At 40.2% G+C, this 14026-nt stretch overlaps 1 protein-coding gene across 7 annotated transcripts in view; it reads left to right on the top strand.

Annotated features, from left to right (window-relative positions):
* The window catches only part of LAMA2 (laminin subunit alpha 2), a 606483-nt gene that overhangs the window by 218575 nt on the left and 373882 nt on the right, over positions 1 to 14026 (top strand). For all 7 annotated transcript variants that reach the window (XM_077353378.1, XM_077353349.1, XM_077353372.1 and 4 more), the window contains exons 5-9: positions 3626 to 3805; positions 6412 to 6501; positions 8308 to 8425; positions 11151 to 11329; positions 11805 to 11904. In XM_077353378.1, the coding sequence (XP_077209493.1) occupies positions 3626 to 3805; positions 6412 to 6501; positions 8308 to 8425; positions 11151 to 11329; positions 11805 to 11904 (667 nt within the window). The remainder of the gene's footprint in view (positions 1 to 3625; positions 3806 to 6411; positions 6502 to 8307; positions 8426 to 11150; positions 11330 to 11804; positions 11905 to 14026) is intronic.

Genomic DNA, 14026 nt, shown 5'->3' with positions numbered 1-14026 from the left:
GTTTCTTCTCTCCGTGGTGGTGCTGAAGACTTCCCTGTTCAGCCTTTCCTCCTCCCTGTTCAGCCTTGCCTCCTTCCTGTTGTCCTACTGTCAGCTGGCGAATACCTCCCAGTTCTAATGAGAGGAGTTCAGAGCCTCTTGGACCCTCTCATCTCAAAAGATGGCCAGGAGGTCTCTTACCTCATTGTTTTTCCATGTGGTTCCCCTTGTGCCATCGTGTTTATGGCAAGGAGGAAGCTTGAGAGGTGGAGGGGAAGGCTGAAGTCTGCAAGCTGGAATCAATCTCAGCTGGGCAGCTGCTTGCAGAAAATGGCCAGCCTGCTGAGCTTGTAGGCTCTTCTCTCTTCCTGCCTTGCTCTGCCCAAGGGTATTATCAAATCCTGATTGGGTTGAGAGCTTCATTGACCAAGTTTATTGGGCCACAAGGATCATGAGTTGGCTTTCTTTGTTCCCAGCAACATTTCCCTCCTCCGTGGAGTACATGGCTGCAGCCGTTTCAACTAGTGGCAGAGCAATGTGTATGTGTTGCCATGGCCAGCAAAGTAAGAAGAACAATCTTCATGTTCTAAGCATGGAAGAAACACCCCCATAACAGTGCCCAGCAAGGGTCAAGAAGTCGAGAGGTCTCCCACATGAAATCCTCCTCCATGACCATTCATCAGCTCCCAACAAAATAGAAATAAATAAATGTTTCTAGCTGATTACTGCCACACGCTCACACTATAAGCATGTGACCTTAAACTATAACAGACGTACATTCATTTTATTTACTCTAAAATGTATTCATGTTCACTTTGTGTAACAATGTATTTTTAAATGATTTTTTATTTTGCTGTTTTCGCTTGTGCACACATGCATCTACTCATTGGTTCCCATACAGCACCATTTTTTTTTTTAATTTCATGGCCAGGAACTAGGGAGAGGGAGGCAGGTGTGAGGGCGGGACAATGCTACCAAGACACATTTCCCCCTCCATATGGGCTTACCCCTGGTTGCTCACTGGTTGAAGGTGGCAAATCAAGTTTTGGAGATTTCCCTCATCATGTGTTAAATCTGGCCACAACTCGAGCCAGCTCTTGGACAGCCTTGGGATGCAAGTGACATTTAGAGGGGCTCTAAAAGCTGGCAACAACTGGAGGCTGTCCGGGGCAGATTCCTTATGCGGAAATGGTCAAGGTTCTGTCTAAATGACAACCTACCCAGCAACCACCAAAAGAGACAGCCATTAGAACCCTTGTGATGATCATCCCCCAAATTCCTGTCTCCCCTCCAGGTCTCTGAACCAATCACCTCCTAAAGTCCCACCTCTTCTCCAGAGCTCTGAACTAATTGTCTCCTGTTTTAAGAAGTGATCCCTGGCCCATTGGAGATACGCCTGGCTTTGACTATGGCCAGGACATTTTTGGTCCTGGCCGATACCTGGTGAATTGAGCTCCCAGAATATTTTGGACTAATATATCTAAAAATATTTTTTTAATAATATGGGAAACTCCATGCTGTTTAAACTGGCACTAAAATATTTGTTATTTGGCTATATGGTGTATGAGAAAAGGCAGAATAGTTTAAGTCAGATAATAGCAGAATTGCCATTAAGTGATAAAAGGGTGGATGTAAAAAGAGAACCTACTGATATCACAATGCAAATTTTATTTACTAGTCATACTTTATTTTTATTTCTTTCAATATAAAAATCTATTATTTAAAAAAAAACAAAGGTTGGGAACCATGCCCTACAATAACCCAATATGTATGAATAGAGAATGGACCATAGCAAGGAAACCAAGAAGAATCAAAAACAAATGCATTATAACAGCATAATTTTATTGCCTGCAGAAACATGTGAAGAGTACAAAGTTACAATTCTGACATTGCACCTGAACTACAGAGAAATGCCATTTCTCTCCACTTATTGGAAATCAGAACCCACAACAGGGATCAGTTATATACACATTAGAGATATCAGGTGACTTAAAAAAAAAACCAAGCCTGCCACTTATGAAGTTACTTGCAAAATCAGGCTGCTGTATCCTAAAGCACTGAAACATTACATGTAGCCAGACCAAGAGTATTCTGTGATGCCCACTAACATAGTTATGACCTTGCAACAAGAAAATGCGGAATATATCTATGTATATATTATATATAATATCCTATATAGCATTTATAATTCTTAGTAAGTATTCCTTTCTTAACACATTCATCATTAATTATTTAGCCCATTATTAAATTATTTCATTGTTTGTTAGTGTGCCATTGTTTGTTAATGTGTAAAGCCAAGCTGCTTAAAATGTGGTAAAATGTTAAGATCTTTTCTACTTCAACTAACTCAATTCCCTTAAGAATATAAGCAAACGTCAACAAATTGTTTAGCAAATACTTTTATATGCTGGACAACTACACCTCACCCTTGTTAAAGAAAACTTCTTTCTTTTCAATAGATCACCTCCTTTAGCCACTTTCACCTGAAACTTAAAATTGCTTCTTTCATATATCCTTTTATTTCCTACAGCTGGGCAATTCTTGAATTTGTCATTTGTGGATGAAAAGCAATTTGTCAAAGACATTGTCTTCTGTAAGATATTTAAAAAGATTGTTCATTGTCAAAGCAGTGGTTATTAATAAATCACAGTGTAATATGAAATTCAATTCCCTTGAAGTATATTTGTCATTCAACACCCCCCCCCCCCCCCCCGTTTTCACTCTTGCTGTTGAAGCTAAAACAAAGCATTATATCAGGCTGAAACTTTCAACTATCATTATGCATGCTGGAACCAGTGGAGGTTTAAGAAAACACATGATATATTCCAATATTGTGCAATAATTGTGAGTGTGTGCACGCGCATGCACACGTTGTACTACAGGTTTTTAAAATTGTTATTTGGCAATTTTTCCTCATTTGGGAAACAGGATATCCCTGCATTATGACATCATGTTCATTCTGAGCATCAAAATAAAGGAAAAGGCAGGCTTTCAGAACATCCTGTAAAAAAGTCAACAGTACAAAAGAGGGGGGGAAATCCAACTACTCACCAATGATGAAAAATGAATAAAACTTCATTAAAATCAGCCACAAGTCAAAAGTTTTGTTTGTATTTTTCTCATTCATGTTTTCTTGCAAGTAGTTACTGGATATATATATTTCTCCTATTCTTAAGCTTTCAATTTTCTGGTTTTAGGGTCTGCTTTTATACTGGAATAGGTAGGTTTCTGCAGAGGAGCATATATTTTTCTAAGTAAATAAAATGAACTCAGGAAGTTGATTGTCCTTTTAGTTCACCATTATTTTGGATATTTGCTAAATGTGCAGGAATTTCTTTTTACGGCACACAAGCACGGATTACTCTGCATAGATTTAGGGTGATTTCATGGAGTAACAAGAGAAGCTTTTAGGCAGAAGTGTTACATATTTTCCTACTTACTTCATTGTGAAATAGTATTTTATTTTGTTTGAGATTCATGATAATTTGACCAAACTTCCCTGACCTGATTATTACTAAGATGGAGTTCTCCTACTATACTAGAGAAGTCTTTGCTACTGTTTATGAACTGCATGGAAGTTCTGGAAATAATAAAGGTCCTGAGAATATTCATATAATCTGACTCCTTCAATTATTCTGTTTTGTAGATTCACACGTCTTTGATCAATGGACGGCCAAGTGCAGATGACCCTTCTCCAGCACTGTTAGAATTTACCTCTGCTCGCTACATTCGTATGAGATTTCAGAGGATAAGGACACTGAATGCTGATTTGATGATGCTTGCATACAGAGATCCCAAAGAAATTGACCCAATAGTGACGAGGAGAGTAAGTTCCAGTGAAGCTTATTGATTGATTGTTTGCAGCGCCTCTTAATGCTACAACTAATAATGCTTGGGCTGCAAACAAGAATGGGAGATTTTTGCCCCTTATTTTTCCACTTCTTTTCTTTGTCTCATATGACATTGCTAATTTGAATTATTCTGCTTGCTCATTTGTTCTGTTTTGCAGAACATGGGGAAAAGAAGCTCTCACTTGGTAGTTAAGAGCTGCAGGATGTTGATTCATATGATCCCACAAGAATTGCAATTAGATAATTTCTCATTGCTCTCATGATGCGGTTCTTCATGTTTTGCTGCATTCCTTATGTGTTATTGCCATGAATATTTTATACAGTGAAGACCCAGTTCTGAAATTAGCACTAATTTCAAATTATCTATTGTCTTCATTGTAATATGGGTGCTTTCCAATCTTGCGAGAAATTGTAAGGGGGGGGGGGATTGAAAATATTGACCGCTGTTACAGGTGATTCCAACAACTTCTTTCTACTTGTTCCTTTTGTGTGTGTGTGCGTGCCCACTGCTTAATAAAGGGACAAGTATCAAGCAGATAATTGAGGAAACATTCCTGTATTGTAGGCAAGTTAAATTATCCATTAAATTGTAGACAAAGACAGACCTGACCACACAAGAAAACAAGTAGTGGAGACAAATAATATATACCAGGGAGTCTTTACCTATCCGTTCATTGATTCATATCATAATAGGCTGGGAGGTGATAGTAAATCATGTCTGTTTCCATGCCTTACTCATACATTCTAGTAATTCAAACATTTTTATCCTACTCCCACTCCAGCATTGAAAGTAAGTATGACTGAGAAACAAATACTTCAAGCACCTGAGAACACTGAAGTAAGCTGCAGAGGACTGACATTAGATCCCTCACTATCGTACTCTATTCTTGTTTAAAAACAGACCATCAGTACCCCTTTCCTTACCTCACAGCATTGTTTTGAGGATAAGGAGGACAAGAGAAAAATACTGTAAGCTGCTTTTGTTGCCACTGTAGAGGCAAGTGGGTATAACTTAATTTAATAAAAATAAATATAGCTGAAGATGGAAGGCAGATAAAAGGCTGGTTGGTTAATGGTTGAGAAAGGGAGAATGTGGCAAGGAAAGAGGAGAGGATATGTTACTTACCAAGAAAGCAGAAAGAGAACATTTTGTGAGAAGAGGGAAAGTGATGTCCCCCCCCCAAGTACTGGGGGGTTCCCTGCCATGCAGGTGGTTATAGTCCAGGGATCAGCGCCACAAAACTGAACTATAGTTTTTCACAGCCGTAGAGCAGCAGAAACCTCCAGGAAAGGTTGATCCTGAGGGACTATTCATAGGATAAAACAAACCACTGAGGAAGAGAACAATCTTGAAAATGGGCCATTGAAAAAAAGAAAAAAATGTGTTGATCCAGAACCCGTTTATGTTTGCATGTTGAAGATATGAGAGCATTATCTACAAAATAAATTACCATAAAGATTGCAGTTTTGTACCAGCCAACTGGATGATTTTTTTCAGTTTGGATGCAAGTGGTTATAGCACAGGGATCACAAGTTGGATACACACTTTTCTTGGATGCTTTAGGATGCTTAGGGCTGATCCTACGTTGAGCAGGGGGTTGGACTAGATGGCCTGTATGGCCCCTTCTGATTCTATGATTCTATGATTCTATGATTCTATGATTCTATGATTCTATGATTCTATGATTCTATGATTCTATGATTCTATGATTCTATGATCAGTGCCACAAAACTGAAATATAGTTTTTCTAGGTAGAGACTACTGGGCTGAATCTGCACAGAGCTTTTATGCCAATCCCTGCCATCTACACTGAATGTGATTTCCATTTTGATTTTGGCCGATTTAAAATTTCCCTCTGCAACAAGCATGATTGCTCCGGAGTGACCCTACCTTTCCCCGCAATATCCTGGAGTAGATATAACCCTCATTATTTGAAAAATCGGCATGAGAAAGTGTGCAGCTGTTTCCTTGTCCCAAACTAACTTGCGACCGAACTTCTAGCACTGTAGGAAAGCCCTGATTGGCTTGGACATCAGTTCAAAGGCTTCCTCGTTCCCAAGTTGCAAGCTTCCCGTAAGCCCTAACTTCTCTCAGCAAAAACTCCAGAAGCCCTAACTTCTATCAGCAGAGATTTGCCTCTGGTATTTATTCCCCCTCCTTTGCTTTCTCCAATCATTTTCTTGCCCCTTCAAGAAAAGAAAGAGGCTCCTGCTGAACTTGCCCCCCCTTTTGAGCTTAGAGCCTTGATCTTAACCCTTTAGACTTCTTTTTGTTACCAAAACTCAAAGAAGGAACACCGTTTGAGCCCCTTGAGGATGCCAAAACTGACATTGCGTTCAGAAGTGTATAGACCTTGATGGAGAATATGTCAAAAAACATTAGCTTCAAATTTTGATATTTTTAGTAAAGGTTTCTTTGATTCTGTAGCAATACTTTTTGACTTACCCTCATATAAGAATACTCATATTTTTCTTATCATAAATCTGCTATAAATATAAAATGTATGACAATTGTTAAATTTTCAGTTATCTGTCAGTCTATATATTTATTTACTTATTTATTTATTATTTTTATTGGCAGTATTATTATTCTGTTAAAGATATCTCCGTTGGTGGAATGTGCATCTGTTATGGCCATGCAAGGGCATGCCCACTGAATCCAGCTACTAATGTATGTATTTCCCTAAATTCTTTAAACATTATGTTATTCTTGTAAGAAAAGGCCTTTTCATTTACAGTGATCTTATTTCTGCCATTCTGAAAAAAATACATTGTCGTTTTTAACATTGACTAGCATGAGGGCATCTTGGGGTTCCAAATAGGCCTGCACACTCTGCAACAGTTTTTGGCTTTAACATGGCCACCGCTGTTTATTGCAGCAAAAACATCCAACAATAGTGTTGGCCAGCATGGACGCATGAGCCTGAGTAGGTGAAACTGTTCATCCCCACAGGGACCCAAGTGGCATTGGAATACCCTACCCTGCTCCCAGCTAGGAACTTGGGTTTCTTTGCCTCCCAGGACCCACCTCTAGGGAAGTGTCTACCTGGAAAGCCCTTAGCAAGGCACACACCCATTTGGTGCTTTCCAGGCTGCCTGACAATGATGAGACCATGCCTTCCCTTCCGGGTTGGTGCTCTCTCAAGGCCTGTAACCTGGGACACAGGCCAGCCCCCCCCCCAAAAGAAAAAACAGACTCCCTTCCATGCAACCCGCTGGCTGTGACAAAATTTTACAACATAAACAAATCATAACAAACCGAACAGCTACCTCCCAACCTTTACCATTGCCTGAAAAAGAACACAGGGTGCGTGGCTGTTCTCGTGCACAATCAGATGCTGCCAGGTGCACTTCCTTGGAACTCCCGCTCCTCAACCACGTCAATTTTGCAGCTCAAGTTCAGTCACATTGCTATTCTTTTAAAGATTTGACCAGCCAAATCCTATGCATTTTGAGATAAGAGTAAGTCGCAGTATGACTTATTCACTAATTATTGTATTGTTATTGCTATTATTATTATTGTCATAGTCAAATATTTGACTGCTAGATGGTGTTCTGCAGTTTGAGATCCAATTCTTGGAAATTATCTTTGCAGGGTTCTTGCTGTTTGTATTGTTGTCTTCTGGCTTTTCAGTTTCTCTCCTCAAAACATTTACAGTTAAAATCAATAACAATGTTCAATACATTTTTTTTGCCATTGATGCAATATGAAGAACTCTATGTGATAGAATAGTAGAGTTTAACTTTTGGAAGAAAGTGAACTCCCTTATTCTGGAGAAATGGCTTCATAGCTTGATGCATATGTTGATTCATTACATTTCCAAATATTTCCATATTATAAGAATCTTCGAGGATCTTGTAGATAACATCACTGTGAAAACCTTACCCAGATACTAAACAAAAACAACCATATTGATACCATTAATTGCAAGATAAAATGTGTCAAACATAAAATATAGACTTTTCTTTTAACAATGGGTTGAATACTGATTTCCCATTCTGGTCATGCAACGGGCTGGAATGATTCACAGCCCATGCTTAAACTATTCCTTTGGATCATTCACACTCTCAGGAATATGGGGGGGGGGGGACTGGGGGTTTCTGCAGAAGGTGGAAGGTATGTAATCCATAAGTGCAGCTTTACTTGTATTATAAACTCAAGGGTGGAGGCTTCAGACAATAATATGGGAGTAGAAATAGGACTGGAAAAACTTTCTGTGCCCTAAAAAAAGTGTGAGCTGATTATTTTTACTTATATTTAATAAACAAATTTTAAAAAATATTTCCTGTTAATTTTATAACCATAGAGCAACACATTCTTGAACAGAAATATCTGATTAAGGGGAATATAAATCAAGAGTATTTCAAGTATTATAGTAAAACGAATGCAAAGTTTTATGTGTACATTTCAGTTGGAATAATGCTTGTAAGCATTATTTGTAAGCTTTTAAAAATCTTTCTACTATACTTAAATTAGAGATCATCATGTGCATGTGAACACAACACGTGTGGAGAAAGCTGTGATCACTGCTGCCCTGGATTTAATCAGAAGCCTTGGAGAGCTGGGACCTTCCTTGTGAAGCATGAGTGTGAAGGTAACAAAGATTGTTGCTGATGTTGTTGTTGTCACATGTATTTACTTGATTTGGAAAATAAATAGAAGGCCTATGTTGCTTAGGAATACTTTATTTTTATGAGAAAAGCAGGATAGGCATTCTGTCTGTCTATCAACATAAGGATGGAGAGAGATTTCAGAAAGCACATTTTGCTCCCACAGCAGATAAAGAGAAGAGCATGAAGAGGAGTTACCTGGAAGGAAGGAACTACTAAGACCAATTCTGTATGGGCAGAAAAGGCCAGGCCAGTTGCCATATGGCAGTGAGACTAATCCCTGCTTCCCCACAACATCAGTGCCATCCCGACCTCATCCCAGGTGCGCTTTAGGCCCACCATTGCCCTATGGCAAAGGAACGTGGATATTTCTGCATTCCCCGGTCTGCCGCAGGGGCCAGTGGGGCCTATCCAGCCACAGGTCCATGTGGACAGGAAACAGCCAGGCCTTCTAGGCCAGGCTCCTCCCACTTCTATGGCATACTGGAGGGGACAGAAAATGGCCCACTTGGTGCTGCCACTGTCCCCTGCGCAGCAGAACCTTTTCACACTGATGGCATCATAGGTATGCAGAATTCTGGGGTGGATGATGTGCACCACCATACAAGGTCCCCTGTTGGAACACAGGAAGCATCAGGGCATGCTGCTCCATTGCAACAAACTGATGGTGGTCCTCAGGGGCACCACCGGTGTAGTATGTATGTATGTATGTATGTATGTATGTATGTATGTATGTATGTATGTATGCATTTATTTATTTATTTATTTATTTATTTATTTATTTATTTATTTATTTATTTATTTATTTATTTATTTATATATATGCCGCCCTCCCTGGAGGCTCAGGGGGCCCTGCCCACTCTCTGCCCACTTAGCCCTTAGTGAGTTATCATAACAGCGAGCCTGCTGTTACAGATGTTTTACTGATTATATGTGATTTTATATTATGTGATTGAATTTCAACTATGTTGTCATCTGCTTTGAGCTATCCAGGAAGGGCGGGTAACAAAAATATAGTTTTTGTTTCTGTTTATGGTTGTCTTTTTATCATCATAGTATTAATACTGCATATTGAGCTGATTTTAAAACAGATTCAATTCATATGCAAACTAGCCACACGTAATCCTTTGGCTGTTGGCAGAAGCAGAGGATCCTCCTTTGACTTCAGTTGTCCATGAGCAACTGGTAGTGGGATCAGAGAATTCTTCTCAGGGTAGTGGAAACAAGATATCTGAAGGTCCTCAGTTTCTGGCCATAAGCTGGGATCAGGCTAGTTATCTTATTTCTATGTTATTTTCCTCAAAACAGAAGGATTATAACCTTTTTCTGACCCATGAGTCTAAATTTCATGTCTGCAATTACTGAGCAAAGCATGACGACTGAGAAAGTAATTGAGCATTGAGTCTAAGTCACCTAGATGCTACGGTGTCTAATTTGGTAGGGGTGGTCCTTTGCAGAGTTTCTCATCCACAATGGATAGAAATCAAAAGTATCACAGCCAGACATGTATTTTGCCTTTTGACAGGTAGTAGGGCATTGATGGCTTCAAATGAAGACGCTTACCACTGGAACTGTTGGCAAAAAACTGGCCACAGCTTTTTTATTTCAACACAAAAACCTGGAGTGTTGGTTAGGTATAGGGGAGAGCCTGTTCAGTGGTCATCCAACCACTCCCGCGCCACCTTACCTAGTGGCCCCCGCTTGGAGGCTTCCCAACCTCCCAGCTGGGAGGACGGGCTCCTTGGCCACTAGGTACCTTGCCTGGGAAGTGCCCCGCCCGAGGTACCGCAGGGGGCGCACACCTCCATTGGTCCACCTCAGGCCACCCGGCTGCATGAAGTCCCTCCTTCTCCACGAAGGGTCAGGATTTTCATGCCCAGCCACCTCTTAAGAGGTCCCAGCCTGGGGAGTCGGGCCGCAAGCCGTACTCCCCCCAAAAAACTCCGGCTCCCCCTATACCTTCCCGCCAGCTGTGACAATAATACATTGCAGTAACCATAACATTAACCATCCTAACTTTTACCTTATGCTAAAGGGTGGGTGGGTGGGCAACCTCCGACCGTTGTGGCTCCGTGCGGCAAAGAGGCTGGGCTAGCGCACGTGGGCGCTATTTGTAGCCCGCCTCTATGCCCCGCCCCTCCAAAGGCCTGTTCCAGGCCGTCAATGGCGTGCCAGCCGGCACGTCAAAGCCCTGCGCCTCTTCTTTTGGCGCCAGCTCCTCCACCCGTCAACGGGCGGCTCTGTTAAATCAGGGCCTTCTTTTATAGTGTATATATATAAGATATGAGATATAAGATAGGATATTTTCTCCTGCCTGTCTGTGATTATCTTTTGGAGGAGGCATGAATCTTTTGGAGGAGGCCACAACCCTTGAAATTTGTAATTGAAAGGAAAGCAAAATGGTTTTAGTGAGAAATACATTCCCTTTGAAATTTATGCAAACACCGAATAGGATTAGTTCATTAGATTTTGATTCCCATTCATTTTTCCTTCGAAATGAATGAAATCAAGTGGGAATTTTGGTAGCTGATTGGGGGGATTCGTTTTGAAAACTATTAGTTACTTGATACTGATTTTGGAAGAAGGAAAAGCACTTATCTCTTTTGCAAAAGTGTCAAAATGTGTAAAGAAATTATTAATATTCCTTTTAAATGTTGTTTCTATATATTTGAAGACTGTAATGTTTGGTAACATACCATTTTTTTTCAGCATGCAATTGTCATGGGAAAGCTGAAGAATGCTACTATGATCAGACTGTGGCAGACAAAAAGCAGAGTTTGAATATCCATGGGGAATACATCGGAGGTGGAGTGTGCATTAACTGCACACAAAACACCGCAGGCATCAATTGTGAAACCTGCATTGATGGGTACTTCAGGCCCAAAGAGGTGAAGTATGTTTCACTGTCCTACAGTCCAAGCCATCAGTTCAAGGAGAGGAACTAGGCCATTAAATAGAAAACACAGTTTTGATTGCCACTTTATTATTCTAATTCTGACAGCCTATTCATTTCTTTTCACAGTGGGAAATCTGTAAAGCTGAGCTTTATAAGAATATGAAACTAAAATTGTGTTGATATGAAAGAATGCTCTAGAGGGTCATGGCCTCCAGCTAATATTTCATCTTGAATTGACGAAGGCTATAATCCTGTAAACACTACTTTGGAATCAGTAGGGGCATGTTGTGTCTCAACTCAGTGCAGTATCACTGTAATTGACAATGGGAAGAGAGCTGGGGAAAGAGATTGTAGAGTACAATCAGCTTTTGGAAAGAATGTAGGTAATATTGGAGTCTCCTAGTTTTCCCAAATTGTGTTAGCAGATTTACTTTGTAATCTGATTACCTTTTCTTTTGCACACACAGGTTCGGCCTCATGACCGTCACCCATGCCAACAGTGTCATTGTGATTTCATTGGCTGTTTAAATGGCACTTGTGTGAAGGATGAGAAAGAGGCTACAGGAGGTCTGATTCTTGATTAGTTCACCATGTAGAACGTTTTATGCCACACTGTTAAACACTGAAGAGTAGTAACCTCTTTTCACAGCACCAGTCCTTTCAGAAATACCATCTCACAAGAGACCTTTGCAAATCTGTTTGCATATGTTCTTGATGAATGCTCCCTTGGAAACCTGTGCTATTTTTTCTTTGCCATAGTTCTCTTTCAGTGCTCTATGCTGTCTGCAGGGATAGTATCTTCCCCATGGGCCTCTGTTTTTTTGTTGTTTCCATTCCCCTTTGCTCATGTCTGAGAAGTCATTGTTAAAGGATCTGTTCAAAAATACACAGAAAATGGCCCTCCAACCATTCTTCCTGGTGTAGATTCCTAATTCTATGTTTAAAAACCAGTAGCACATTCACAACATGTATTTGCATCCTTGTAAGGGATTTTTTTACACTTCTTGCCCATAGCAAGAAACTTTCCCTTTTGCTGACAGTGATTTAAGTGCAAATTCTTAGCATATCCCATCTTTTCTTCTCCATTTATATGTGGATTTGAAAACCAGAAAAATATCTTCTGGAAGATGTTAGGTTTATCTGTCTATTAACTAAGTAGTTACAAACATAAGAACTGAGATGGGAACCACAGGAGAAAAGGCTTTGGTATAGGCAGCTGTTTTGATCCCTTTGCAGAGTTGTACCTTCAAGAAGCCTTACTAAGATAAGCTAAGTTGTCTCAGAGGAACTTGTCATGACAGGTAGTCCTGTAGATAAGTAAGTCCTAGGCCATGAATAACTTTGAACTGAACTTGGAAAATAATCAATAACCTATGGAGTGACAATTAGAATTAATGTAATCTGCATAACCTGAACTCCAGTAGTGAAAAGGCTGTAATGTTCTGCACCATCTGCATAGTTTCCAAAATGTCTTCAAGGGCAGACCATATATTACTATCTTAGAGTGGAATGGATCCAGATCAGCTGGATCCACATAAAGGTCCACCCTCTGGGCTAAGTGAAGATGGAAGAAAGCATGTATTGCAGCAGAATTAACTTTCTTCTCCAGCAGTATAACCCACTAGTCCTTAACTGCATAAAAAGGGGGAAGCACTGTATCCTTCAAGATTTCAGGATTCTTTAGATCTGTTTTCCCTACCTGCTTTGTCAGAATTCAATTCCACCTTGTTTATCTTTAACCATTTGACCTCAGCAGCCAGGCTCAAGGCAGCTATTGCAGTATAAGGGAGGCTCAGTGAAGAACTGGGTGTTACCAGCATATGGATGGCACCCAACCCCAAAACGATGAATAATTTCTCCCAAGCACTTAACATGAAGATCAAATATCATGGAAGCCAACTGAGTGATCCTCTGAGTCCTATTCTATTTTTCCATTGCTTTCAATGGGAAGTACAATTATGGATGTAACTGGAATGACATATTTTGGAAGGAAAGTAAAACAAAAAAGGCTATAAATGTTAGTGAAACCAGCCTAAAATTTGAAAAAAAAGATATATTAACATTGAAATATTTCAAAGAGGCAGAGGAACTAGAGACCAAATTGCCAATGTACGCTGGATCATGGAGAAAGGTAGGGAGTTCCAGGAAAACATCTACTTCTGCTTCACTGACTATGCTAAAGCCTTTGATTGTGTGGAGCACAACAAATTGTGGCAAGCTCTTAAAGAGATGGGAATACCAGGGCACCTTATCTGTCTCTTGAGAAACCTATATGTAGGTCAAGAAGCAACAGTGAGAACTGGGCATGGAATCACTGATTGGTTCAAAATTGAAAAAGGAGTTTTTCAAGGCTATATACTGTCGCCTTGCCTATTTAACTTGTATGCGGAGCACATCATGAGAAAGGTGGGTTTAGACAAATCACAAATTGGGTTTAAGACTGCAGGGAGAAATATCAACAACTTCAGATATGCAGATGATACCACTCCAATGGCAGAAAGCGAAGAGGAACTAAAGAGCCTCTTGATGCGGGTGAAGGAGGAGAGTGCAAAAGTTGGCTTGAAAGTCAACATCAAGAAAACAAAGATCATGGCATCTGGCCCTCTCAGTTCCTGGCAAATAGATGGGGAAGAAATGGATGTAGTGACATATTTTACTTTCCTGGGCTCCAAGATCAATGCAGATGGGG

This window comes from Paroedura picta, chromosome 1, assembly GCF_049243985.1.
Source record: "Paroedura picta isolate Pp20150507F chromosome 1, Ppicta_v3.0, whole genome shotgun sequence".
NCBI classification, from domain to species: Eukaryota; Metazoa; Chordata; class Lepidosauria; order Squamata; family Gekkonidae; genus Paroedura; species Paroedura picta.
This window is presented reverse-complemented; position numbering and strand designations above follow the sequence as displayed.